Below are 27,612 nucleotides of genomic sequence, written 5' to 3'. Positions count from 1 at the left end.
ATGCAAAATCTGTGATGTGGATACCACATGGCTTCCTTGTACGGCCTATTAAATTATACACATTTTTTGCTGCACTTCATTTAAACTCACTTTCTCGAATTTCCTTAGAGACAAATTTCTAATTGAATCAATTACTTCGCGGCAAGGCAAAAATGCATAAAAACTCAATCTTTATATTAAAAATAGTAAAATACGGAAAAACATCAAACACCAAATGCAGTTAAAAACACAATTTTTACATTTAAAATTAGAGTTTGTACGAAAAAACAAGTAATTCGGCCAGAGGTCAGGAAAACAAAATTTTTTTTTGTGCGTAAAAGTGTATGTAGTGTTTGTCTAGTGTGAACAAAGAGTTAACTTTGGTCACACTAGACAAAACAGAAACTGAATTTGATGCATCAACTGAATTCACTGTTTTACTAAGAGTTTCAAACGTAAACAAATCAAGGCCTCGTTAGGCTTTGCACCACTTAAATTTTTAAATTGTTGATAATTCTACAACTGTTGCATGCATATCAACATAAGGCATAAAAACCTTAATTGCAACATAAGAAGACCAGAAATAAAAGAGTGGCAATATATCAAGTTTAATTCCTTGAATATAAATGTTAATTTAATATAAATTGTTAATTACTCAAGTATTTTATCAATTTTACTACATAAACTGCTTTTCACTCAAAATTGTATTAGCGAAAATGCTTAATAAGAATGAGTTCTTTTGTACTCTACTTTGGTTCTAAATACCTTTACTTCACGGAAATATTTGGCCGTGACTTAATTTCCCAGTTTGGCATCACCATTATTACTTGAGTAAAAGACGAAACACCTTCGTATTTATTTATTAATTATTGTTCATTGAACGGGAGTTGGTTTGCTCCCCTTGAAAAGTCAACTAATTTCTGATCATTAGCAATAATTGCTTGCTTTTAATTTAATTTCTTTTTCCAATTGAAATTTTGTTATTCATGATTTACTTTAAATCCCCGTAAAACATTTTTAACAATTTACATTCAAGTTACTTTAAAACAATTTTCGGAATTAAACTTCCTACCACTCTTTTTAGATACTTCTATTAAAATTAATATTAGGAGATAATATAATCAATATTTCTTAAATAAATAAATTATTATTATCTTACTTTGCAGCTATTGCGCAAGTATTAGAATAACTTGTTTTCGAACTTGGAGAATTAAAGATCATACAACATTATATATATATATATATATATATTTGAAAAGCTGGTAAGTACTGTGCTGTAAGACCTTAAAAATTTTTGCTGCAATTAAATATGCTGCAAAAATTATGAAAAAATAAGAAGAAAAATTGTAGTGAGCTCGCCAAAAAGTTATGAGCTGTGGCTCCAAGAAATAGTTCAACGCAGTATTTAAAAAAAAAAAAAAAAAAAAAAAAAAAAAAAAAAAAAACAATGGCAATGAAGGGTGAAAATTTAGGCTACACGCGAAATGAAATGTAGAATATAAAAAACAGTTAAAATCAATCGTTGGAAACATGTGAATGGCAAAAAATACAGTAAAAACCTATCGATGTGATAAGTGAAAAGTTAACACATATAAAAACCGATCGACGACACAAGTTAAAACAAAATTAAAACATATGAAAAACATAAAACTACAAAAATTATAAAAATTACAAAGCGGAAAATGGTAAATTAGCCTAATTCGACCTCCAACCTGGCTTTTCAAGGGAAATTTCAGTTAGACGTCGAACCAAGCTAACTCCATTACGCGTTTTGCCGAAACAGACAATTGAAGCTCTTGTGTGACGAAAAATTTTTTAAATAATATGAATTGTCCCAAAAAATCTTTTGGAGCTTCAATTCTCTGTTCCAATTTCCCGACGCGTCCGCAAAAAATGACACATTAAAGTGTAAAAAATGTAAATGCAACTCCGATGTACAGCTAAATTAAAAATAAATAAATAAATAAATAAATAGCGGTCTGCTATTAGTCAAACTATACAATAATGTACGGGCTGGACCTGCAAGCTTAAAGAATTAAACCTTTATGAATTTTATAGATCTGAAATTGAATTCAAATGAAAACAAAAGCCGTGGGTCTTGCTAAGGCATATATTATAATATAAACGTACACTGCTCGACATTGAAAATGCAACATCAAGAAGACGTGGTCAGAAAATTATGCAAATTTTAGAGTAGACGCACGTCACTGAGTTATGCGAATGATGTGAAATGCGCATTCTCCAACGTACGTGGAGTAAGATATAAGGGAAGAAACGTGCAGAATGGGCAATATTCGTGTCGTTTTTTCTGCCAGACGAATTATCGAAGAAAGTTCGTTTTTGTCTCGGAGGATACGTGTAATGGGAGAGAATGTCAGGCCGCCGTCAACGAAGGCACTTCAAGCCCAGATAGAAGATTTTACGAGGGGTATGGTCATTGGACTGAGAAGGGCGGGTGGGTCCTTACGTCAAATTGCAGCTGATACCCACATGGATGGGAGTACGGTGCATCGGCTATGACGAACATGTTTGGAACAAGGAAATGTGGGAAGAAGGAGCGTTGCAGGTGCAGCCAGAATGACGTCAGCACGCGTGGATCGACGCATCCGCACAAGCTGTGGCGGTCCCGCAAGTCACTTGTATCGCGATTCTGCAGCATGTGCAAGATACCCTGGATATTCCCGTGCCGACCAGAACCATTTCCCGTCGATTGGTTGAACGTGACCTGCACTCACGGCGTCCGTTAAGAAGACTGCCATTGACCCCACAGCATAGACGCCTACATTTAGAATGGTGCCGGTCTGGAGCAATGTGGATGACAGAGTGGCGAAACGTCGTGTTCTCAGCTGAGTCACGCTTCTGTTTATCCAGTGAAGGTCGCCCCATACGTGTGTGGCGTCAACGTGGAGACAGATCTAATCAGGCAGTAACTGTGGAACACCCCATCGCGCGACAACGTGGCATAATGGTTTGGGGCGCTATTGCCTACGATTCCAGGTCACCTCTAGTTCGTATTCAGGGCACTATGACGGCCCAACGATACTTGGATAATGTACTGCGGCCGGTGGCAATCCCCTACCTTCAGGGGCTGCCTAATGCAATTTTTCAGCAGGATAACGCCCGACCACACAGTGCTCTGAAGGCATACAGATGCTTCCCGGGCCACCGTACTCTCCCACTACCTCCTACATACAGGAGTACTACATATTATGTAGGAGGTACTGACTCTCCTGACCTGTCATCAATCTAACATGTGTGGGATGTGATTGGACGCCGTTTGCAGACTCTGCCCCTGCCTCGTTCAGAAGACGAACTGTGGCAAATGGTTGAAAGGGAATGGAGAGCCACCTTCAGGACCCCATCCGCAGTCTTATTGACTCTATGCCTAGAAGTGTTTCTTCGTGCATCGCTGTCCGCGGTGGTCCTACATCATACGGAGCCAACGCCGTTCTCGCCTCTGTATTCTGACTATCATTTTGAAATAAAGATCACTTATTGCTGCTTGCTGTCTCTGACTTTTTTCCAAATTTCATCACTTTCTGACCACTCCTTCTTGGTGTTGCATTTTCAATGTCGAGCAGTGTATATATATATATGTAAATACTTTTGGCGTGGCAGATTACAACGAAAAGGGAAGGTGCATAACTGCAAGTCGTAGCAGTCTCATATACAAAATTTCACCGCTTAACGTCTACTCGTTTTTGAGTTATGCGAGATACATACGTCTGTACAGACGACATGAAAAAAGTCTCTTCTGAATCCGCTTTACAATCCGTTTTGGAAAAATGAGTCCTTTATTTTCTCCGTACGTACAGGTGTCACGCAGAAACATCGTTCAAATGGATTTACGTGTGGTCAAAACGGATCAACTATGATTTGTTGAAATATGATATCTGAAATTGTTCGCCATTACAATACTTCCTTCGCACATTTAAGTAAAAATATGTTTTGCACACATAATTATTACAAGGAAGACATCTCTAATTCTTACTAAACACTCCTTGTGTGATGACGTTATGGTCAATTCAAATAGTCCATAACATTCCATTTTAAATAAAAACGTTGTTCACAGGCTCTTTCCTAATCATAACTATGAACCAAAAAATTTAAATGCTAAATTATTAAAAATATTACTTATAACAGATACATAATAAATTATTACATATCCATAAGCTTATGTTTTAAATTTTTGAGCGAGATGAAATATGAATGAAAGGATGTATGCCTTGATATGGGGATGTTACGTTGAAAAACCGAAATCTGGAGAATGTCGACTGTCACCGGTGAATGTCGACATTCACATAGTCGCTTGGTGTATATCCGAAATATTTTCCAAGTACTCTTATTTATGACTTACACCGGTAAATGTCGACATTCACCATGTACTAATGGTGAATGTTGAACATATAAAGAATATTATATTTTCTTCTCCGTAATTCAGTCGCGAAAAAATGCACTTCCGACTTAAAATAAGAACTTAAAACACACAGTACATTCAAAATGAGAAAGGAAAATAGTAGAAGTTAAAAACTTACTTAATTACACAGTGCGTTCTAAATGGGAAAATAAAATAATAGTAATAAAAGCTTATTAAATTATGTGATCAAATCTTATTTATTGCAACAAGTATTATGACACTCTGAATTGCACAAGAGGCCCTTGCTTTTACAACTGCATTTATTTGTGGATCGCTTCCTTTTGCAATGACAGCGTGTATAGCCTTGCCCAACACTTCTCGAATTAGCTGCAGCTGCTTCTCTCGACGACATTTCTTGAAAATAAATCTCATCTATGGAAAGTAACTTTTCTTTACAAATTACGAACTGATTACGTGTGTGAAGCTGCTTGAGGATACCATTTTCGTTTGCAAGTTTATTAGCTTTTCTTTACAAATTACGAACTGATTACGTGTGTGAAGCTGCTTGAGGATACCATTTTCGTTTGCAAGTTTATTAGCTTTTCTTTACAAATTACGAGCTGATTACGTGTGTGAAGCTGCTTGAGGGTACCATTTTCGTTTGCAAGTTTATAGAAGTCGGAGTCTTCTATTCCAACAACAACGGCTAACACATTTTGGTTATCTGTACTACCACGGTCGACATCAGAGACTTGTATTCGTACAGTATCACCAATTTGAGCAGGAGGAAATTGTTTTTGTGAAGTTCGTAACATTTTTGTTGCTTGCAGTTGAAGATTTTCTTTCGCACCCGCTCTTTTTATAGAAATTAACTCGTGTTTTTCAGTCAGAACTTGATGTGAAGACGTGGTAGATTGCAAGTCCTCTTCAATATTTTTCTTTGGAATATGGTTTTCGATACGACCACCGCTCGAATTTTTTTCAGAAGTACTACCAGTTTCTTAAAGCTGTTCTTCGGTTTCAAAAGTATTGGCAATTTCTTCGAGTTGTTCTTCGGTTTCGATATTTGCGATATGTTCGCTAGGCAAAAAAAAGACGATGCTATGCCTCTTTTTGCTTTAACGCCAAACATGGCTTCATAAAGACTTCGTGGTATGTAGTGTTCTTGGCAAATTGAACAAAGAGTAAACCTTCAGTCCATTTATTTGTATCGTTATCGTTTATCCATGCAGTTTGAATATTCTGTATATCCTGATTGGCCCTTTCAACTGAGACTTGTGTTTGACTGTGACGAGGCTTTCCATGAACTATCTTAACATCTTTCCACATAGCGCATACTTCGGATATGACTTGATTGCTGAATTCTCTACCATTATCTGATTGCAATATTGCTGGAGCACCAAATGTTAAAATTATAGCAAGAATGTGATACGCTACTTCTTCAGCTCTTTTAGTTTTCAAAGATCGTATCTGGACAAACTTTGTTAAATAATCTTGATACACCATTATGAACTTATATTCGCCATCTCTGTTTGACTGCAGATCTATTAGATCAACTTGATATCTTGAGTTTAATTCAGAACTTATCATTGGTTTCACAACAGTACCTTTCTTAGGTGCACTGTGTTTCATTTGACACTGTTTCCATAAATTTAAATACAATATTACAACTTCATATGTAATATTTTTGTATTTAATTTGCAACTCTTTAAATATACGTGTTCTTCCTCCGTGGCCTATTCTGGTGTGAGTTTCATATATTCCTCATTGGTAACATAATACTGTATATTCGTTTCTCCTGGTTTTAATGGTACAACTAACTTCTCTTCATCATTAATTTTTAAAACGTCAAAACGTTTTAATCGTCTGTAATCCAAAGGTGTGTTGCACTTAGTTTCAGCAGAAACCACTTCAGAAAGTATTTTAGAGTACTTTTCTTGAGAAAAATAAAAACAATTGTCTTCTCGTTTACCCGCAATTAATGCATTTAACCTTTCAAGAAAAAGATCACGATTCATTGCAGTATCCATTCAGTATAAATTAGAGTATCGGAAAAAAATTAAGAAAACGTTGCTTGCACCATCAAACCTGGCATAAGACTGACAAAGCTCTGTGTGTGTGATTATGGCAAAGCCACGAGGGTTATCTACCTAAGGGGGAAACTGGCTCGTATACATGTTACACATGGAGAAAACCACGAAAACGCCCATACAGCCAGCCCGTTCGCGGGATTCGAACCTCGGACCGAAGTCACAGTGTTCAGCGAATTTACCGCTCGGCCGCTGGTGGGCGACTGACAAAGCTGACTGACTCCCACCAGAACAAAGGATTTGGTAGGAAACAGCCAGTCTACTCCTCTCTTTTCGACCTACACCAGAGCATATCTATGATTGTGGACATATACCGGTGAGGGTCCGACAGTGGCGTAGCTAGGGTGGGGCAAGAGGGGACATCTGTCCCCGGGCGCAGCATCCAAGGGGCGCCAAATTGATGCAACGAAATTTTTTAATGAAATGTTTTCCATTCTTGGCACACAGGAAGGGGCGCAAATTCTTCAATTGTCCCCGGGCGCTGGGAACTCTAGCTACGCTCCTGTGGTCCGAATGTACAAGAATGTAATGCAATATTCGATCTTTCGCCGACGTATTTGGTGAATGTTGAAATTCTCCGGTAATAGTCGACATTCTCCAATTTCGGTCTTTCACGGTAATAGGGATATATAATTTCCTTTCTATAAAATAAAACTTGTAATGTATTGAACATTATTTATTTACTGCCAGTCAAAATGTATCATACTTTGTCAGGTCACTCATAATTCTGTTAAAAGTTCATAAAAAGTTAAAAAAAAAAAAAAAAAAAAAAAAACTGAAAACCGCGTCAAGAGATTAATCGTCCCTAATCTCTCCTAGGTATTCAACCCACAGAAATAACAATAAGTTCCAAATATGCAGAATTTCCTGACTGCAAATGATCAGAACTACGCCATTTAGTTCAGATATTTAATTTGATGTTATATTTAATAGTTTACTTCAATGCATTTAATTGTGTAAGTACTAAAGATCTTTAATACGAATTAAAGGTGATGTGAGAAGTCTTTGATCAAATTACATTATTATTTCAATGCACTTACATTTGTCCATGACTGTCATGGATCTGTATTTTGTCAATATCCCATCGGTCCAATCCTGTGTATATCCATCCTCTATACTTCGTATATTTGAGAATTACAGCTGAAATGTTTCTCACATTCGGGTCAGCTACAATAAGTCCTTGTAAATCTTGCTTGTCAGCGATCTCCTGGCTTTCACTTTAGAGGGAAAGAAAATATAAAGATAAAATTAATGTTTTCGTAAATTCCGAATAAAAAAATTAACGTTTAAATATATATATTACTGCAAAAATCTGAAGCTAAGTATACAGTTTTGCGATATATCCCAGCATTTAAAAGCCAAAATACTTTAGTAAAATATCTAGATTTTTTCAGCTTTGGCAAAAAAATAGTGGTAACTGCCAGGCCAGCCATTTAGTCCTAGTGAAAATAAACAGACGTTTTGTTTACGTACAATAATTTTATCAATATAAACTCGGTTCCTCTAATAAGTGAGTTCTGGCTATTCACCAGAAGGGTTGATGAGAGTAAGATAATCGGTAAGATAATGCGAGATTGCCTTCTCGCTCTATGTTATTCGCTCTCAACTAGCTGTTGGTTCAGTTCTAAAGCTTAATTTGTGCATAAGTGAAGAAAGTCCAAAAAATTAACCCAGACTTAGGAAAAGCATAAAACATATCTGCTTAAAGCATTTGTTAATCTTTCATCAATACATTGCCGCGAAATGCCCAGCTGCGGTGAGATAGCTTCCCGTAAAACGGCTTTAGGGTTACCAAAAATTGGCAAAAAAAGGGGGCAGGGTTGCCAGATTTGGCGCGAAATCGCCCATTTGGCGATATTTGGCGACAAAATTGGCGTTATGCCATGAATAGAGCAAGAACATTCTAGTATGCATTCTTAGCGGTTTTCTCGAGTATATTCTCGAAAGTAGGTTAAAGCTATATATATCCTGCCTGTACGCGGGCGGAGAGAGTAGTAGTAGTATAGTGTAGTAGAGTGTCTCGAGTTCAGAGATTAACTTGAGAGCAATCGACCGAGCCGGGAGCTGTACTTTAGTGTTTTGCCGTGAAGCTTTCTTCACCGTCATAGCCTGAAGACTGTGTTGCTGATTGTTTCAGTGTGTTTATCGAACTTTTTAAATGTCTGTTAGTGTGTTTTTTGAAACTGTCCTGAGCGAAATGGCGAATAAAATGTGTTACGATTCTTCATCTAGTGTTGTCATCAATCACTTCAAATCCAGACTTAGCCCAGACTTAGGAAAAGCATAAAACATATCTGCTTAAAGCATTTGTTAATCTTTCATTGAACCCGTAGAACGCAATAGTATTGACCTTATTTAAACAGGTCTTACAGTCCAGTTGGGTTTAAATAAGCAATAAATACTGTTTAAAATAATCAAAGATAGCATAGTTGTTTTAAACATCTGTAGTAAAAGAATGAATTACATGATACACACAGTCTTTTCATCTTTTATAAATAATGCAAAAGAATACTATATTCTCATGAACCGACTCACACTTGACGTTCTTTTTATTTGCCTTTTCTTAAAAACCTCATCTATTCTTTATCCACATCACTCATTCTTGGTAGACTAAAAGCACGGTTAGCCGATAGTGGTTCAAGACTTCAAGTCTTTATTTGTACTACATACAAAGTACACAGTATATACTACTATACAAAGTAAAATAGCATAAATTAACGAATACTTTAAATAAAGCATAAATTAAATGCATAGATTAAGGTAAAAATAGTTTTAAATGAATAAAGGTTAATTAGAAGAAACAGTTATTATTGATAATACGATAACGGATAGAAAATAATGTAAATGTTATTATATTTTTCGTCACAACTGTCAAGAATACTGCTGCATTATTTTGAAATTTTTCCAAATAAAGTGTTTTGGCCTCCTCGGTGATTGCGGTGATTTGTGCCCAGAGGGCGCACCGCACAAAAAGTTAGTTGCGTTACAGAACGTAAGCGAAGCGGACACGCCAAAATGTCGGGCGTAGTACCGCTAATTGAGGTAATTGCATCGTATCTGTCAGGTGGCTGAAAACTAATATGATGTATCAATTCACATGCCAGGTGGCAGAATATGTCTATCATGTACATGCCAGGAGGCATAACGCTTGTAAACATGCCAGGTGGCATACGACTTGTAAATAAATTGTAAATAAATGTACAGTAAAATATCTTGGTGCAATAGATCAAGGAACAAGCATCAACAACCTTCTGATCATTTGGATACGTACATTTTTTTCTGGTGACACCGGACTTGATTTGTGGAGATGAAGAATGGACGAAGAAAATTAGTGAGTTCATGACTGAAAAGCCAGGATTTAACGCGAAGAAATTCGAGGTAGGCCCTTTTTCATTTTTCCAGTTTTGAATAGAATTGTTGAATAAAAATCTTGGTGATTATTATAGTTGATAGAATTTAATGGTAAAATGGAGGCTATGAATAAGGCAAAGAAGTTGCGTACGGTGACGCGTAACTTAACTACTAAGTTGATGAGTAAAATAGATTCTGCATTGTTAGAAGAGGGTGAAACCGCGGATGAGAAATTAAAAGAATTACTCGAAATGTTACTTGAAAAATCGCAATTGTTGAAACAATACGATTCTGAGATTGAAAAACTTATAATTACGGAACAGGAGTTGGAAACAGAAGTAATTTCCGCGCAGGAATATCAGGAAAGAATTATAAGTTTTAAATGTAAAATTCAGGAAAAATTAAGAAAAAACGCGTGTAAAGTTGAATCTAGAAATTCTAGTGAGAAAACTATATCTCCGAAGTTGAAAACTTGTGAAGTTAATACTTTAAAATTGCCAAAATTAACGATTACAAAATATTACGGTGATCCTTGTTCTTGGCTTGAATTCTGGAATCAGTTTAGTAATTCCATTCACCAAAACGAAAGTCTCAGTTCGATTGACAAGTTTTGTTATTTAAAATCGCTTTTGGGAGGTTTAGCTTTAAATGCTATTAGTGGATTAACATTTACTAGTGAAAACTATACGGTGGCTGTTGATATACTAAAAAACCGTTTCGGCAGAGATGACCTGCTAATTAATGCGCATATGAATAAATTGTTGAGTTTAGAACCTGTAAAATATTCCGGAAATACGGCTTCTTTGAGGAAGCTTTATGACGATATAGAAATACAAATAAGGAATTTAAATTCTTTAAATGTTACTAGTGGTTCTTATGGACATTTATTATCCCCTATTTTGTTAAAGTTAATACCCGAGAATTTAACTCTAGAATTCACTAGGAAAAGAAGTGATAAACAAAATTTCGATGTTAATGAACTACTAACGTTCTTGAAAACGGAAGTGGAATGTAGGGAAACATCAATGATGTTAGCGCGTTCTAAGAATTTTGATGTAAATGAAACATCAATACGAAACAAAAGTTCCCATGAAGGTTATCAAAATAAATCTTACATGCATTCTAAAAGAAATGATTACAGTACGAATAAGCAAGGTGCTTCAGTATTAACTAGTCAAAGCGAAACTCCCTCTAAATACTTTCAAAAATCGCATTTTAATCAAAATCGAAAGTTCTCTACCCCGCCTAAGAAAGAGAATCAAAATGTCTGCATATTTTGTTTATCTGCTTGTCATATGAATCATGATTGCGCACTTGATTTAAAGGCTCGCCGAAAGGCTTTAATGAATCGAGGTTTATGTTTTATTTGCTTTTCGAAAGGGCATCCAAGGCGTTTCTGTGCTCATAAAGATGAGAAGTGCAGACTGTGCAATGTCCAAGGTTTACATAATTCGTTAATATGTGACGCCGCATCGAAAGATTTAGAGACGGATACTTCCAATCAGACAAAACAAACGCCAATCCCTGAAGCTTCTCTTTCGCTCTTATGTAATGAAAATAATAACAAAATTAAATCATCGACTTCCGTTCTTTTACAGACGTTTTCGGCAACAGTTAGGTGTAAAGGGGGGAACGAAAAGGTATTACGTTGTATGCTAGATTCAGGGTCAACAAAGTCATTCATCTTACGAGAAGTGGTTGATTTACTGGGGTTGAAAATTATTCATAAAGAAGCGCTTATTATTTTCACATTTGGATGCAAAGATGCAAAAGAGCGCTTGTATAATATCGTAGAAATCGTATTGCAAAATGTAAGCCATCCCAGTAAAAAGATAAAAATTAACGCAATAGTCATTGATTCTATAACACTAGGGCAAGTAAAAGTTCCTTCTCGGTGGATACGACAGATAGCGTTTGAGAAGGGAATAGAATTAGCAGATGCTGGTACAAATGACGAAATTCAAGTATTAATAGGTTCGGATTATATTTGGGAAATTTTAGGAGAACGAAACGTGAAGATTTGTAAAAAATTAGTCGCAACAGAAAGCACTTTCGGTTTTGTGATTCAAGGCAAGGACGAAAGATCAAAGTGTAAGACGCAAGAGTTAATCATATAACCGTTGTAAATGAGGACTTAGATTATGAAAGAGTTAAAAAATTATGGGAATTAGAAGCAATTGGGATAAGTTCGGATAAAGAAATATCTCTATCAGATAAAGAAATTTTAGAGTCATTTGAACGAAATACAACTTACAAGAATAAAAGGTATGAAACTCGATTATTGTGGAAAGAGGGTGTTGAAGGTTTAAATAACAATTATGAAATCGCGAAACAGCGTTTACAATTTTTAAATAATAAGTTTCAGAAAAATAGCGAGCTATATTTAAAATATAATGAGATAATTAATGAACACTTGAGAGATGGTATAGTGGAACGGGTAGATACGTATTTAAATAGTAGTTTGAAAACGGGGTATTACATGCCTCATCACGCGGTAGTGCGCGAGCAGAAGGATTCTACAAAGGTTCGAATAGTTTTTGACGCTTCTTCTAAAAGTAAGGGAAATTTATCACTTAATGATTGTTTGGAAAGCGGACCTAATTTAAATCCTGATTTGCTAAAGATTATCATTAAATTCAGGGTACATTCAATTGCGTTTTGTGCCGACATTCAGCGTGCATTTTTAGAGGTAGGCTTAGCTAAAGAAGATAGGGATTTTTTAAAGTTTTTGTGGATAAATGAAGAAGGGTCAAATCTCGATCACAGTAATTCCAACTTACAAGTTCTTCAACACAATCGAGTTCCTTTCGGGGTCAAGTGCTCACCTTATTTATTAACAGCTACAGTAAGACTGCATTTAAAAAAGTATGAAGATGCCTACAAAGAGGCATGCAGTATGTTAAAAGAGCTTTACGTAGATGATTTAATTTCTGGGACAGTTAATGTAGCAAAGGCCTTACATTTAAGCAAGGACATGATTTTCATTCTTAGCGAGGCCAGTATGAATTTACGTAGCTGGGTTTCAAACTCACCTGAGCTGAATGAACTGTGGAAACTTAATGGAATTGACTCTCGTGAAACATCTGAAGACTCTTTGGTACCGTTGAAAGTTTTAGGTCTTATCTGGGACAATGTCAATGATAATTTGAAAATAGATGTATCTCAGTTTGAGAAGTTACAAAATCTCAAAGTAACTAAACGCATCATTTTAGCAGCATGTGGTATGCTCTTTGATCCCTTAGGAATTATGAATCCATTTACTGTTCGAATTAAACTCTTAATGCAAACTATGTGGGAAAAGGGTATTCAATGGGACGAAAGTGTTCCCCTTGATACAGAATTCATATTTCAGGAATGGTTAAAAGAAGTTGAAAAAATAAAGTTTTTCGAAATTCCCAGACAGTACTTCAGTGATATGTGTTGGAAGTTTATAGAAGTTCACATATTTTCTGATGCCAGTCCCAAGTGTTATGGTGCCGTAGCATATTTTAGATTTAAGAAGAAAAATAAATGTAAAACAAGTTTCATAGTGTCGAAATCCCGTTTGGCTCCATTAAAAAGGGTAACACTCCCTAGGCTTGAACTTTTGGGAACATTAATTTCTGCAAGATTCGGTTCGTATTTGCAATCGATATTTCCGCAGTTGGATAAGGTAAATATATTTTACTGGACTGATTCCCAAATTTGCATTCACTGGATCAAGGGATCTGCCAACGAGTGGAAACAATTTGTTAGAAATCGTGTGGTAGAAATCAAGGAGAAAACAATTTTAAACAACTGGTACTTTTGCAGTGGGAGGACAAACCCTGCTGATAAACTTACGAGGGGGATGGATGCTGAAGCTCTAATTAATGATAGTGATTGGTTTTCTGGGCCACCCTGGCTTTCAGAAGTAGATATTCGACATCACATAAACGAAATGAATACCGAAGCTGACTTGTAAAACGTTAGTGAAGAACAAAAATGTGTTACTTTGAAAACACTTGTGGAGTCTACAGAACCGTTACTAAATCTTAAACTGTACGGAAATTTAACCAAAGTACTGGGAATAATGGCTTATGTTCTGCGCTTCGTGAACAACTGTAAATCCGTTCGTGAAAAGCAATCTGGTATGCTTACCACCTATGAGTTACGGAAGGCTTCAGAATTTCAAAGGTGGTTAGCAAATGAAAACATAAGGTGGATATTCAACCCGCCAGCTGCTCCACATCATGGTGGTATATGGGAGGCAGCTGTTAGATCTATGAAGCTGCATCTAAAGAAATGTGTTGGAACTCAAATTTTGACTTATGAAGAGTTTCTAACTCTAATTGCACAAATTGAAGCATGCTTAAATTCGAGGCCAATAACACCGGTCTCCAGTGGTCCCAATGATTTGACAGCTTTGACTCCTGGACACTTTATTATAGGGACTTCTTTAACAGCTGTTCCGGAACAAGATTTAACCGAAGTACGAGTGTCTCCATTGCAAAGATGGCAACTAACACAGCAGATGTTCCAAGGGTTTTGGAAGCGGTGGTCTAAAGAGTACCTGTGCCAACTACAGCAGCGTAGCAAATGGAGACAGCCTAGCAGAAATATTCGCCTAAATGACTTGGTTCTCATTAAAGAAGATAATATGCCTTCATTACGTTGGAAACTCGGGCGAGTAATAGAAGTGTTTCCTGGAAGAGACAATAATGTCCGAGTGGTTAGACTAAAAACTGTGCACGGGGACATTAAACGTCCTATTACCAAACTGTGTCTTTTACCAGTTGAAGAACATTAACTTAAGTGTTTGGTTTATATTGAATATGTTTTATTATTTTTTTATTTCTTATTGTACTAATAATTTTATTTGTTTGTTCTAGTTTAACCCTCATAGTTAACGTTTCAATATAGTAAGATATAAGATGTTTTGCTAGAAGATTGGTAAGTGTGATATGTAATTTTATACTTTTTGAAGGTTTTTGTATGTTTTCAGTTTCTATATTTTTCATTTACTTGTTTGCATATATTGAAGATTGTATTAAGATGAATGTAATTCATCGGGGGGGGGAGGATGTTTTGGCCTCCTCGGTGATTGCGGTGATTTGTGCCAAGAGGGCGCACCGCACAAAAAGTTAGTTGCGTTACAGAACGTAAGGGAAGCGGACACGCCAAAATGTCGGGCGTAGTACCGCTAATTGAGGTAATTGCATCGTATCTGTCAGGTGGCAGAAAACTAATATGATGTATCAATTCACATGCCAGGTGGCAGAATATGTCTATCATGTACATGCCAGGAGGCATAACGCTTGTAAACATGCCAGGTGGCATACGACTTGTAAATAAATTGTAAATAAATGTACAGTAAAATATCTTGGTGCAATAGATCAAGGAACAAGCATCAACAACCTTCTGATCATTTGGATACGTACATAAAGTGTCTCAAAATGTTAACCTATGGCGATGTTAGGATATTGGCGGATTGTTTATTAAACCTTGCCTCTCCTATATAAAGTTTTTATTATCGATAGTATTATTGTTGAAGAATATTAATCTTTGTCCGAATTAGCATTACTCGGCACGTAACTCAGATATCACATGCACTGCTTCTCAAGTGAATTAAGGTGTTCTGAAAAAGCAGGTAAAAATTTACATTGAAAACAAATATGTGTTGAACACCAAAATAAACAACGAATTCAGAAAAATTTAATTTTTCGAGAGATCAGAATTTTTAGTATCAGTATTTTACAACCTCAACTTTTAATGATAATAAAAAGAAATTTTATAATATTCAGCGGAAGTTTAACAAAATTAAAAACTAACGAGGGCTACGACTCCTCAGTTTAAATGAAAATAGTTAAGAATCAACGATAGATGGCAGCACCACCACACATACTTGGGAACAAAACTTTCGTTTTTGTAATGCTTTCCATTCATTTTGTGAATGATCTACCATTGACTTTATTTTCAGTTTACAAAAGGAATAATTTTCTATAATCAGGACCAGGTCTAGGCATAAACAATATAGGTAAGACACCTACAGTGTTGAATTTCAGAAGGTAACTGTAATATTCGCCTAGGGCGAGAACAGTGCTGAAGCCGGATGTGTCTGTATAAAAAGATTTAATTCATCAACATTTTACCCGTTTTCCAATCAATATTCTTTCGGAAAGCATTACTGTATTTGATAAAAATTGTTTGCTAGTTGAATAAATGCTGAAATCATATTCCATACGTATTTTTCTTAGGAAGAAGTAGAGATACAAAAAGTGCTAGGAAAATACTTTGTTAACTGTAGCTTAATGTGAAAACTGTTATCACTGCATGTTAATTTCAACGCTGGCACACAACTAGGCGTAGTATGCGATATTTTATTTTTAATTGTGTAAAACTATTTCGGTACCATTAAAAGTAGAATCTAATTCACAAACTAGGCCAAATTTTATTATTTTATTAAGCATTTATATCATATTTAAAAAACTTATCAATAATAACGAAATATTTCCTAAATAGGTTATAAATGTAATTAACAGCAAGGCAGATTACAAAAAATTATAGTTTAAAGTTTTATGAAAAGATAAATAAGTAATTTAACAATAAAAGAGTGAAATGTACTTTTTTCTTGAAATATAGTATTTCTTCAATAAGAGGGGGGGGGATTGATTTAAGATTTTTAACAAACTTGTCCTTGAATACGAATGTCTAAAATAGAAGAAGCCGTTTCTTTTCCAGTAATCCAATAATGAATTAATATTTAGATAAATAGATACAGAGAAGTTCCTATATGCATAGTTTTATTAAAATAATAATAATAATAATAATAATAATAATAATATAGCTTATTTACTTGGTCAAAACAAACGTTTCGTTGCTGTTATCTTCTCCAAGGAATGAAATTTCTAATTTACCCCACGTCGTTCCTTGGCCCCTTGTACTGGAAATCGAAATGCGATATTGATTTGCTGAAAAACAAAATGACATTTTTGAGCAATTTTTGAATATTGAATATATTCAGTATATATAATTATTGAATATACTTAATCCAGTTTTTAATATAATTCAGCATTTCAGCGTATTTATCATGTGATGCACAATCATATTTAAGAAGGGGAAAAAAGTATAAAATGGTTCAGATTTTAACAGTGTTTTAAAAATCCTTTCTTTCGCTGCTCTTTAAAAATTTAATATTGTTTATGAGCAGAGATTATCAGTAGCGACAGCCCAGGTGGATAAGCGAAACATTTTATATGATGCTAGACGAATATATGTATATTCATAGTATAAATGTATACATTTAGACTAACATGAGAACACTGTATACCTTCTGTATATTTGAAAAGTGAAAAAACAATATGACGTAATTCTATAAAAATATTTAACGTTTTCAATTAGATATATCATGAGTTAAATGCATTTTTATTTAATCCTATCAGATTAAAAAGTAAAAATAATAATAATAAAAAAAACAAAATCTGAAATGTTTCAGATTTTAAATTACGTCCAAAGGGGCGTTTTTTAACATTTGTGTTACCTTTCTTTATTAAATATCATGTTCCTCGCACTTAAACCATAAGATCCAGTGCAACAGCAATATCGCAAAATAGTTTTAAAACGAGCATATCTTTAGAATTTCCGATACAGAGACTCACGCGCTGGAGATAAAAATGTTTTTTCTGCACAACGTTGCCATTGCTCGCTTTGAAATCCTTGAGTTTGTTAATCAAAAATTCGTCAAAGTTTTAAAAAATAGGAAATCGATCATAAAACAAATTTCAAATTTCAAATTTGGTCTTCCACATGCTCATATTCGTTGGAGGATTACGTTATTCAAAATTCGATGACTCTATGTACCGTTGTTTTATCACAATACGAGAAATATACATACATTTATGCAGATTTTTCATTATTTAATTTCTTCAAATATAATGCAGGACTCTAACATTTTGTGGCAACAGTTTGAAAAGTGAACCGACATTTATGAGTCCGACGCAAAATGCCAAAACGAAACTAATAGTCCTTCGGGATTCAAATCCCTTTGGACTAATAATAATCTTAAGAAATGCATCTGTTGCTTTGAAATAGCTTAGTTTTAATCAATAATAGACAGACTAAATTTGAAAGATTATATATTACATTTTACCGAATGGCAGCAGACTCGACTGAAACATGGAACTGTAGGGGACGACGCAAAATCGCATTTCGATACTAATAGCTCTTTTGGGTTAATACAGTACTAAGTCCGCAATCCGGACTCGTCGGGACTTCGGCGATTCCGGATTCGGGATTTTTACGGGTATTAGATCATCAATTTAAATCTGGTAAGATGGCATGCAGAAATTATACAACTAAAAATATGAAATCGTAATTTATGAAATAAAGAACAATCATGATCTAAAGAATATCACAATTTACAAAAAAAAAAAAAAAAAAAAAAAAGAGTTTAATATTTATTTGTTTATTTTATTAAACATTTCTTTCAATGTAAGTTGTTTAAGTTGCTTCCACAAAAAATTCAAAAAGTTCCTTTTCCTTATGTCATATACAGTTGACTTTCCAATGCCCATACTCCTCGCAAAATTTTGAGACGGATTGCAGATCCTTTGACAGCTCCAGAATTGGAAACTCTTTTCGACATAATCGAAATTTCAAGCTTAGTTTTTATAAAATTGAGGTAATAATAACAGTCTTCAAAAAATAATAAGCTGGATCAAATCAGAAGATTAGAGCAGCGCCTCCCGCTACATTAACTGAAAGCCTTAGAAATTAGTAAAGATAATTTTAGTCTAGCTTAATAGCGTCCGTTATGCATTATTGGCTGTGTATCACAAGATTGGCGACGAAAGCCAAGTTGTTTCGCTAAATTTTGTCTTGCTCCTATTGCGTACTGAATTAAGCCTGAATTGTATTAGTAGTTTAGTTATTTACTATACCTACGTTTATTTCTTGCGCATGGTTAAAACTAATCTGAGTCCTGAATAAATAAACTCCAGGCTTTATCTAGGGCGGCGCTAGATACCGCGTGGCTCAGTCTCTACGGGTCCTAAATTCTGCTACAAAGCGCCTTCCTAAGTTCTAAATTTTCACGGCGGCCAAACTTTGGATCCAGTGCTTTCCCTAAATCATGAAAAACTTCTCATCCCTAAGGGGAGTTGGAACCCTAAAATCTTCAAAAAATTTTGATTTCGGATTTTCGCATTTTCAAATTCTCTACACGGTACTTTTCCATTTTGCCGGCGCAAACGATAAAGTCGCCAATAATGGTACAACTGATGCCAAACGCTGGTAACCTTTTACGCTTCATTTTTAAAACTAGTCGCAGCCATTTCTTATCAGATTGATTGTTTCTTTTCAAAACTGGCATACAATTACATAGAATTTTTACCTAGATAGTTAAATTTTATGCCCTAAGACCATTCGCGGTAATTAAGTGAATTAGGATGCAATCATACCACTCACCCGAAGGCGAAAATATAGAAATACAAAATCAAGTGTTAAATTCATCAATTCTAATAAGAATGCATTAGCGAAGTAAAGCAATGTGGTTTTACATAATTTCTGAGTAAGCTATTCGTACGAATTGAAATAATTCTTGCATTTAAACGTGTACTCGAAATTAAGATTTAAATTGAAATTAATGTAGATAATTACTGAGAGAATTAGTTTTTTGTAGCGTAGTTTACGTGAGATGAAATCTCTTCGGGTCACGGGATACGAACCGGCGAATTAGAATGTTGAACCATGAAAGAATAGTAAATTTTAAAGTAATGTCTTTTTACAAATTTATTGTCTTTATTTACTGGCTTTTTACAAAATTTTAAACCATATTAAAATGTTTATGCCTTCAAAATAAAAAATTCTTTGAACTAACATTTGTTAACATTTTTTATGTGTATACTGTATGCTGTCCCCAAAAAAGTCTGCTTGGCGAGATTTGCGCCGGCGAAACGGAAAAGTACGCTTTACACTTTTATCTTTCTAAAAATACCATTCTTTAATCTCTATGAAAATTAGAACTGTAAAAAAATCTAGTTTTAATTTGTCATCTACTGCTTTGACCAATGAAGATTTTTACATAAAAACGCGTTTTTCTCGAAACGTGATTTTTTTACACTCGATGTACATTTTCTCAGGAACTACTGCTCATAGGTATATAAACTTTTTATGGCTTATTTATTAGTTTCCCTAATATTTACTGAAATGAGCTTTTCGTAATAAACTTAGAAAAATTTTTTAAATTTTTTTGTGTGAGAAAAGTGCTAAATTTTACTATGCCTAACAAAATATCCTGTAATTTACTCTAAAATTCAAAATGTTTCAAAAGCTCATTTCAGTCTAATCGACGAATAGGTATACTTTACTTACAGAAAAAATTTCAAGCTTGTATCTACAGCAGATTTCGAGAAAAGGTACATCGAAAATGGCCAATTTAACATTGTCGGTATAGGGGTTTCTGATACCCCTTTTAAGTTTTGCCGCTCGGTGCTTCCCCAAATTCCAAAAATTTCGTCTTCCCTAAATTCTGCCGTTCGGTGCAGACATATTCTAGGTTTATGGTGAATAACATATCAGAAATTCTTAATTAAAATAGCACTAAATGTAATCTTTTGGCCTATGAGTTTCATTAATAAAATATGTTTTAACACATGAAAAGAAATTTTTGTTGAATTTTTCCTCGTCAACATTTCTTAGTCTTAGAGCATTTAAAAATCTATAATCATAGCCAAGCGTAATATTAGCATAAAAGGTTGCCATATTCTTGTTATTCAATTCCTAATATAAAATAAAGTTTAGACATCGCTGCATGAGTTATTACTGAAGCTGTCATGTCATGTACTGATAAACATGCGGTGATGAAAGCAAAATATAATAAATACTGACTCGCTAGGTCGGCGTCAGATATATAAAATAGGTGAATGTTTGGGTTTGAGATTAATGCCAAGCAGACACTCAGCTACGGAGCCAAATTATTAATCTCATAAATTTAAGCTTACATGATTGTTTTTCCATAACTAGGTATTTTATTTAATGCGTAAGTGAAATTAAGAATCGGAATTTTCAAGTGAAAATCTCTACATGTTTTATTATGGAAGGAAAAATCAAATGCGCATGCGTAAAGCATACAAAAAAATGTTTGCGGCTTTGAGGTCTGGATTTTAGATCATTCCGGATAATGGACGTCCGGATTTCGGACTTTTTACTGTAATTTTAATTAATTTTGATACATAAAAGGAATGATTTCGCCCAACGCTGGAGAATTTACAGATAAGGATCTTTCCAAGGGATGGAAAAAGCTAGTACATTAGCTGTTTGCGTATACGTACTCAACATCAGTTCAGGGATAAAAAGACGTTTTTATTACAGGATACATGATAAGAAGTGTAACTGAGATTTGCAAGTTCATTTTATTTAACTGACATGCATGATATGAAATGTTTTTATCATGCAAATTTTAGAAAGCTTATTCTATTCCTTTCAAATAAAATATGAAGTAGAATAAAAGAACTTTTCAATTTTCTTTCAGAATGTCCCTTATATTATTTCTGTCAAACAGAGTATGAAAGTAAAGTAAGAAGATTTTTTTTCAATTTGCTTTCAAAATTCCCCTCATTCTATTTCTTTGAAACTACTGCTAGTTATCTGCGACAATCTCACAGTGTTTATTGATTAAAATTTTAAATTAATGTTTGCTTACCACAGAACGGCTCCGTTTCTCTTGTGACCAAATAGAATTTTCCACGAGCATGCTGAGACCTGTCAGCGTAATAGCCCATATTTACGCACCCTTGGGCGCTGCATTTAAAACACTTTCCAGATAAGAAGTTCTCGTAGCTGTCACATGGGAAGGCGGGAAATTTACAAGTGGGTACAATAGAGTCGATGAAAAACCTAAAAGCTCGACGGTGGTTACACAGACTCTGCCATTTTCCATCTGTATAAATACACAGAAAACAAAATATAAGATAACAGAAAAAAATTTGAGGAATAAAAAAACATGTTATATCTAAAATAAAAATGCTAAGGTTGCCAGAATGACTCCTTAAACTACCGATATTATAAACAGGCCTAGCATGCATATTTATCTTTGTTTACATACATATTTTTTATAATTACTACCACAACAAGAACCAGAAGATAAAAGTTATTTTGAAATGTTGGTGTTAGTGCTAAAGATACTGCTGCGTGCGTAGGGATTCATAATAGATTCATTTGATGATAGCTTGATAAAATTTATTTTATAAAGACATTAGGTATTTTTTGGAAGCAGGAGACCTGAAGAAATAAGCAACGCCTTCGCCGGGAGTCGAATAACGGACCTCTGGAATACGCGCCCAGCGTGCAGATCACAACACCACGAAGGCACGCTAAGAAGGCGGGAGAAATACCTTATAATTGTACTAAAAGGAACACTTTACAGTTCTATAACTTTCCACAAAAGTACTCGTACAGCTCTTCACTGTATCACAGAGTACAATCAGTAATTACACTTCAAACTAATAAAAACGTTAAACACATCGCAGTGCAAAGCGCAGCTAAGAGCAAAGATGAAACGGCTACACACGCTGAACTAAACAACAACTACTCAAAAACTGATACTCTCCCCGGGCTTACTATGAGGTTGGATACGTGTTGGCAACCGCCGTCGATCCCCCTAGCGTATGCGCATGATAAGCAAGTTCTCTGCTGCGTAATACTTTTCTGTGCAGTTAGCCAAAGTCAATGGTGAGTATTGCATGTAAGCGAGAGGTGCTAAGCGCTGTGTAATATCATGTTTCTACGCTGCTGTTCAACGTCTTCATAGCATAAATAAATGTTTGTCATGTATATGGAAGATGTAATTTTATTCTTCATAGGTTATGGGCCCAGATAGCGCTTAACTGTGCAGTCAAACTACCATTGTTAAATTCTTTCGGCAAGCCAAACTGCGTCGACTGAAATGAAAATGGCGACGACTAATACAGTGTCAATCGAAAAGCTAAACAAGGACAACTTTGATACTTGGAAGTTGCAAATGGAAGCAATACTGATTAAAAATGATCATTGGGACTACGTAACTGGAAAAATTCCGAAACCAGAACCTGGTGATGAAGAATTTGCTAAATGGAAAACTACTAAATAAAAAGCACGAGCGGATATCATCCTATCCATCTTACCCAGCGAACTTCCACAAGTAAAGAATTGTGTAACATCTCACGAAGTGTGGAGTAAATTGCATTCTATTTACGAATCGAAGGGGTCAGCTAAAAAGGCCACAATTCTAAAAAAATTGATTTTTACAAAAATGAGTGATTCTAAACAAATGAATGATCATGTAAATGATTTTTTCATTCTTGTGGACAAACTGAAAGAAATGGAAATAAACATTGCGGATGATTTGCTTACAATATTGCTTTTATATAGCATACCGGACTCGTATGAGAGCTTTCGAATAGCCATCGAATCTCGTGACGAACTGCCTTCTCCAGAAATGCTGAAAATTAAACTGTTGGAAGAAGCTAACGCTCGCAAAAATAAAGATTTATCGTTTTCTGAACCACAACATGCGTTCTATTCAAAGGATCGGGAGTATACTCAGCGACCGGTTCCTAAACCGAAACCAGATAAGTCTGCAAACCGAAGACAGTATCCAGTTAACTACAGATGCAACTTCTGCCATATCTATGGGCATAGAGCATCGGAATGTAGGAAGAAAAGTAAAGAAACTAAAAGCAAACGCCTCAGTGAAACTGCGATGTCTGCAGAAAATCAGAATTCTTTGGAACAAGAAAAAGCCGTAACACGCACTAATAGTAATTCTAAAGACATTTTTTGTCTGGATAGTGGTGCAACATCGCATATGTGTAACAGTAAGGAACTGTTTCAAGAAATTCACGAGGTAGGTGATACTTATGTTAAATTAGCTGCTGATAAAACAGTTAAAGCTATTGGAAAAGGAACTGTGAAATTTAAAGTTCGCATAGGTTCTAAAACTGAAAATATCAAACTCAAAAATATATTGTGTGTACCTTATTTGAAAAATAATTTAATCTCAGTGTCTAAAGTAACTGAAAATAATCTTTCAGTAATTTTCAAAGAAAAATGTGCTCAAATAATTAATTCGAATAACGAAACAGTAATTTTAGCTAAACGCGAAAATGATCTTTGTTTTGTCATGCCAATATTTGAATCTGTATCAATTGATAAAGAAATAGATCAGTGGCATATAAGATTTGGCCATTTAAATGAAAATGATCTTAAAAAACTTCAAATAAATAATATGGTTAGAGGTCTTTCTTTTTCTCAAAATGACTCTCTTTCTACTTGTAAGGTATGCATTCAGAGTAAACAAACCGCAACTCCCCTTCCCAAAGAATCTGAATATAGAAGTACTGAATTGTTGAATCTAATTCATTCTGATTTGTGTGGTCCCATGAGAACCGAATCAATAGGTGGATCATTTTATTTCGCAACATTTATCGATGATAAATCTCGATATGTTCGTGTTTATTTTCTGAAATCTAAGGATGACGTTAAAGAAGCTTTCAGAAATTTTAAAGCATCTTTTGAAAATAAACTTAACTCTAAAATCAGAATCCTGCGAACCGATAACGGGCTAGAATATTTAGGGAAAGACTTTAATAAATTTCTTAATGATGCGGTAATAAAACACGTAATGAGCATTCCTTACACGCCAGCCCAGAATGGCGTCGCCGAAAGATTAAATCGCACTTTAATTTCAATGGCGCGATGTTTGTTATTGCAATCCAATCCTCAGAAATTCTGGGCCGAAGCCGTCAATGCGGCTGCTTACATTCGAAATCGCTGCCCAACGCGAGGTTTAAAAAACGAAATAAAAACACCTTACGAAGTGATGTTTGGCAGAGTACCTGCTGTCTCTCACTTCAGAACCTTTGGCCAAAAAGCATTTTCGCTAAATAAAAGGCCAGGAATAGGCAAATTTGATATTCGATCTAAAGAATGTATATTTATTGGCTATTCTGATGAATCAAAAGCGTATAGACTTTGGGATCCTGAGGCACGTAAAGTGATAATGAGCAGAGACGTAAAACTTATTAATGAGTTTGAAAATTGCTTATTAGTTATGACTCAGAGCAAGAAATAAATCTGCCTTTCGCTCCGGAGGAAAAAATTATAAATAAAACATGTTGTGAAAAATCATCACCTCTGGACGGTAGCGAGTCGCCACTTCACTCTGAAGCTGAAAAGAAAAGCGGAAGTGATTTAGATAGCGAATCAATGCTTCCTATCCTGATTAAAAGGGGGCCTGGTCGACCCAAGAAAATAAAAACAGGTTTGCCAGGAGGGTCTAAAAAAGAATATCACTATACAGTTGTAAATAAAAATGAACAAACTCGAAATGTTGTTGAGGAAAGCATTAATCCTACGGTGCAAGAAGCATTAAATGGACCATATGCTGAAAATTGGCATAATGCCATGCTGTTAGAATATAACTCGCTTGTTCAAGAAAAGGCTTGGGAATTAGTAAAAAGACCTGAAAACAAGAAAGTTATTGGCAGTAAATGGGTTCTTAAATTAAAATATAATCACGACGGCACTATCGAAAAATACAAAGCTAGGCTAGTTGCTAAAGGGTGCGCTCAAATCCCTGGTCTCGATTTCACTGAAAACTTTTCCCCTGTTGCTAGATTAAGTTCCATTAGAACAGTTTTAGCCTACGCTGTAGAAAACGATCTCAAAGGTTACCAATTAGATTTTGTAATGGCCTATGTAAATGGAAATTTAGATGAAGAAATCTACATGGAAATTCCCGAAGGTTTTCGCGACGAAACTAATTCAGATAAGATGTGTTTTTTAAAAAGATCATTATACGGTCTGAAACAATCAGGACGTCAGTGGTACAAAAAGTTGGATGAAAAATTAAAATTTATGAAATTTAAATCTCTTAATTTAGATAATTGTGTTTATATTAAAAAGACGCCTAACAGTGAAACTATTATAATCGTTTATGTAGACGATCTTATCGTATTCACCGATTCTAAGCAAACGTATGAAACAATTCGCGATAGTTTAGCTTCTGCTTTCAAAATGAAAGACTTGGGGAAGTTACATTATTGCTTAGGAATAGAATTTTACCAAAATGAAAATTCAATTAAAATTTCTCAAAAGAAATACGTTGATGATATTTAAATCGGTATAATATGCAAAATGCTAAATCCGTGTCTTCACCTATAGATAATAGCAAAAAATTATCAAAAGAGATGAGTCCTAAAAACGAAAACGAAATCTCTGACATGAAAAATGTTCCATTTAAAAATCTGATCGGATCACTAATGTACCTTTCAGTAGCTACTAGGCCAAATATCACATACCCCGTGAATTTCTTCAGTTTAATAACAATCCGGGAAAAGAACATTGGCATGCTGCGAAAAGAATACTTCAATATCTAAAGGGAACAAAAGATCAAGGACTAATTTATACGAAAACAGGAAAACCACTCATCGCCTTTGTGGATGCAGATTGGGCATCAAATGTCAATGATAGAAAATCCTACACAGGTTTTGTATATATATTAAGTGGTTCAGCCATAACCTGGGAATCACGAAAACAACGCAGTGTAGCTCGATCTTCATCGGAGGCGGAATATATCGCTTTGTATGAGGCCGCCAAAGAAACCGTCTACCTACGTCGTTTCCTGAAGGAGCTGGGTTACAACATAGAACACCCAACAACAATATACTGCGACAATCAAGGAGCTCAGAAAATTACGAAGAACTCAGTGTTTCACTCCCGTACAAAGCACATAGACATTCGCCATCATTTTATGCCTGAAGTATATGAACGCGGTGAATTAGATGTGCAGTACATACCTACCAGTGAAATGGGAGCTGATGTGTTAACCAAACCCTTGACTCCTGTTAAACATCAAAACTGTTGTACAATTGTAGGATTGAATACTGTTTAATATGTATTTTGTTTTACTTTTCAGGGATAGGAGAATCAACGTCGAAAGGGGGTATGTTGGGAACCGCCGTCGATTCCCCTAGCGCATGCGCATGGTAAGCAAGTTCTCTGCTGCGTAACACTTTTCTGTGTAGTTAGCCAAAGTCAATGGTGAGTATTGCATGTAAGCGAGAGGTGCTAAGCGCTGTGTAATATCATGTTTCTACTCTGCTGTTCAACGTCTTCTTAAATAAATGTTTGTCATGTATATGGAAGACGTCATTTTATTCTTCAATACGGTTACCGCTACATATACCATCAATTACATTTATTCAGCTACAATAGCCATTATAGTTATACAGAGACCAGACTTAAATGTCGCCAAATGGTCACCAAATTTGTAGAATTTTGGCGATTTCTTGCCAAACTTGGCGACAACCATAGTTAGCTTGGCGATACCTCGGCAATTCAGCGAGGCAACCATTTACAATGTCAAATAGACTTGCTCTTGTATTTTTATTTTTGTGGCAAAGTTTCGCTTCTTTAGATTTTCATGTCATATTATATATATATAAATATAATCTCAATTAATTTCACTAAAATTAATTTACATATGTTAGTTGAGTATAAATACATAATATTTTAATTCTTCACTAGTGAACTTATTGCCAGAGGCTTTGGTGAAAAACAAAGACTTTTGTGCAAAGGGATTAATCGTGAATCTTAACTTTTACACTTAAGCAATTTACTGGGACAGAAAGGGGGGAAATGAATGTTGCTTTTCTTTGGTTCTTATTAAATCTTAGACGGAAGCATTTTAGCCAGTTAATAACTTTCAAAATTATGAAAACGAATCCGAATCAGTTTGAAAAATTAAATCTCAATTTCAACAATTTCTACAAAATGACATCATTATTAATATAAATAATATGAAAGCTTCTCCACTGGCCGAATGGTTAAGGCTGGCGA

General features: G+C 35.0%; 1 protein-coding gene across 2 annotated transcripts in view; it reads right to left on the bottom strand.

Moving 5' to 3' along the window:
* The window catches only part of LOC118199571 (pancreatic triacylglycerol lipase-like), a 132,970-nt gene that overhangs the window by 7,081 nt on the left and 98,277 nt on the right, over positions 1–27,612 (bottom strand). For both annotated transcript variants that reach the window (XM_085827635.1, XM_085827634.1), the window contains exons 6-8: positions 21,437–21,673; positions 16,592–16,706; positions 7,467–7,643 (exon numbers count right to left, since the gene is read on the bottom strand). In XM_085827635.1, coding sequence (XP_085683761.1) covers positions 7,467–7,643; positions 16,592–16,706; positions 21,437–21,673 — 529 coding nt within the window. The remainder of the gene's footprint in view (positions 1–7,466; positions 7,644–16,591; positions 16,707–21,436; positions 21,674–27,612) is intronic.

The sequence above is a fragment of the Stegodyphus dumicola genome, chromosome 12 (assembly GCF_044657685.1).
Source record: "Stegodyphus dumicola isolate Sdum_Otavi_A_Nest chromosome 12, ASM4465768v1".
NCBI classification, from domain to species: domain Eukaryota; kingdom Metazoa; phylum Arthropoda; class Arachnida; order Araneae; family Eresidae; genus Stegodyphus; species Stegodyphus dumicola.
The sequence above is the reverse complement of the archived record's forward strand: the minus strand, read 5'-3'. Positions and strand labels throughout refer to the sequence as shown.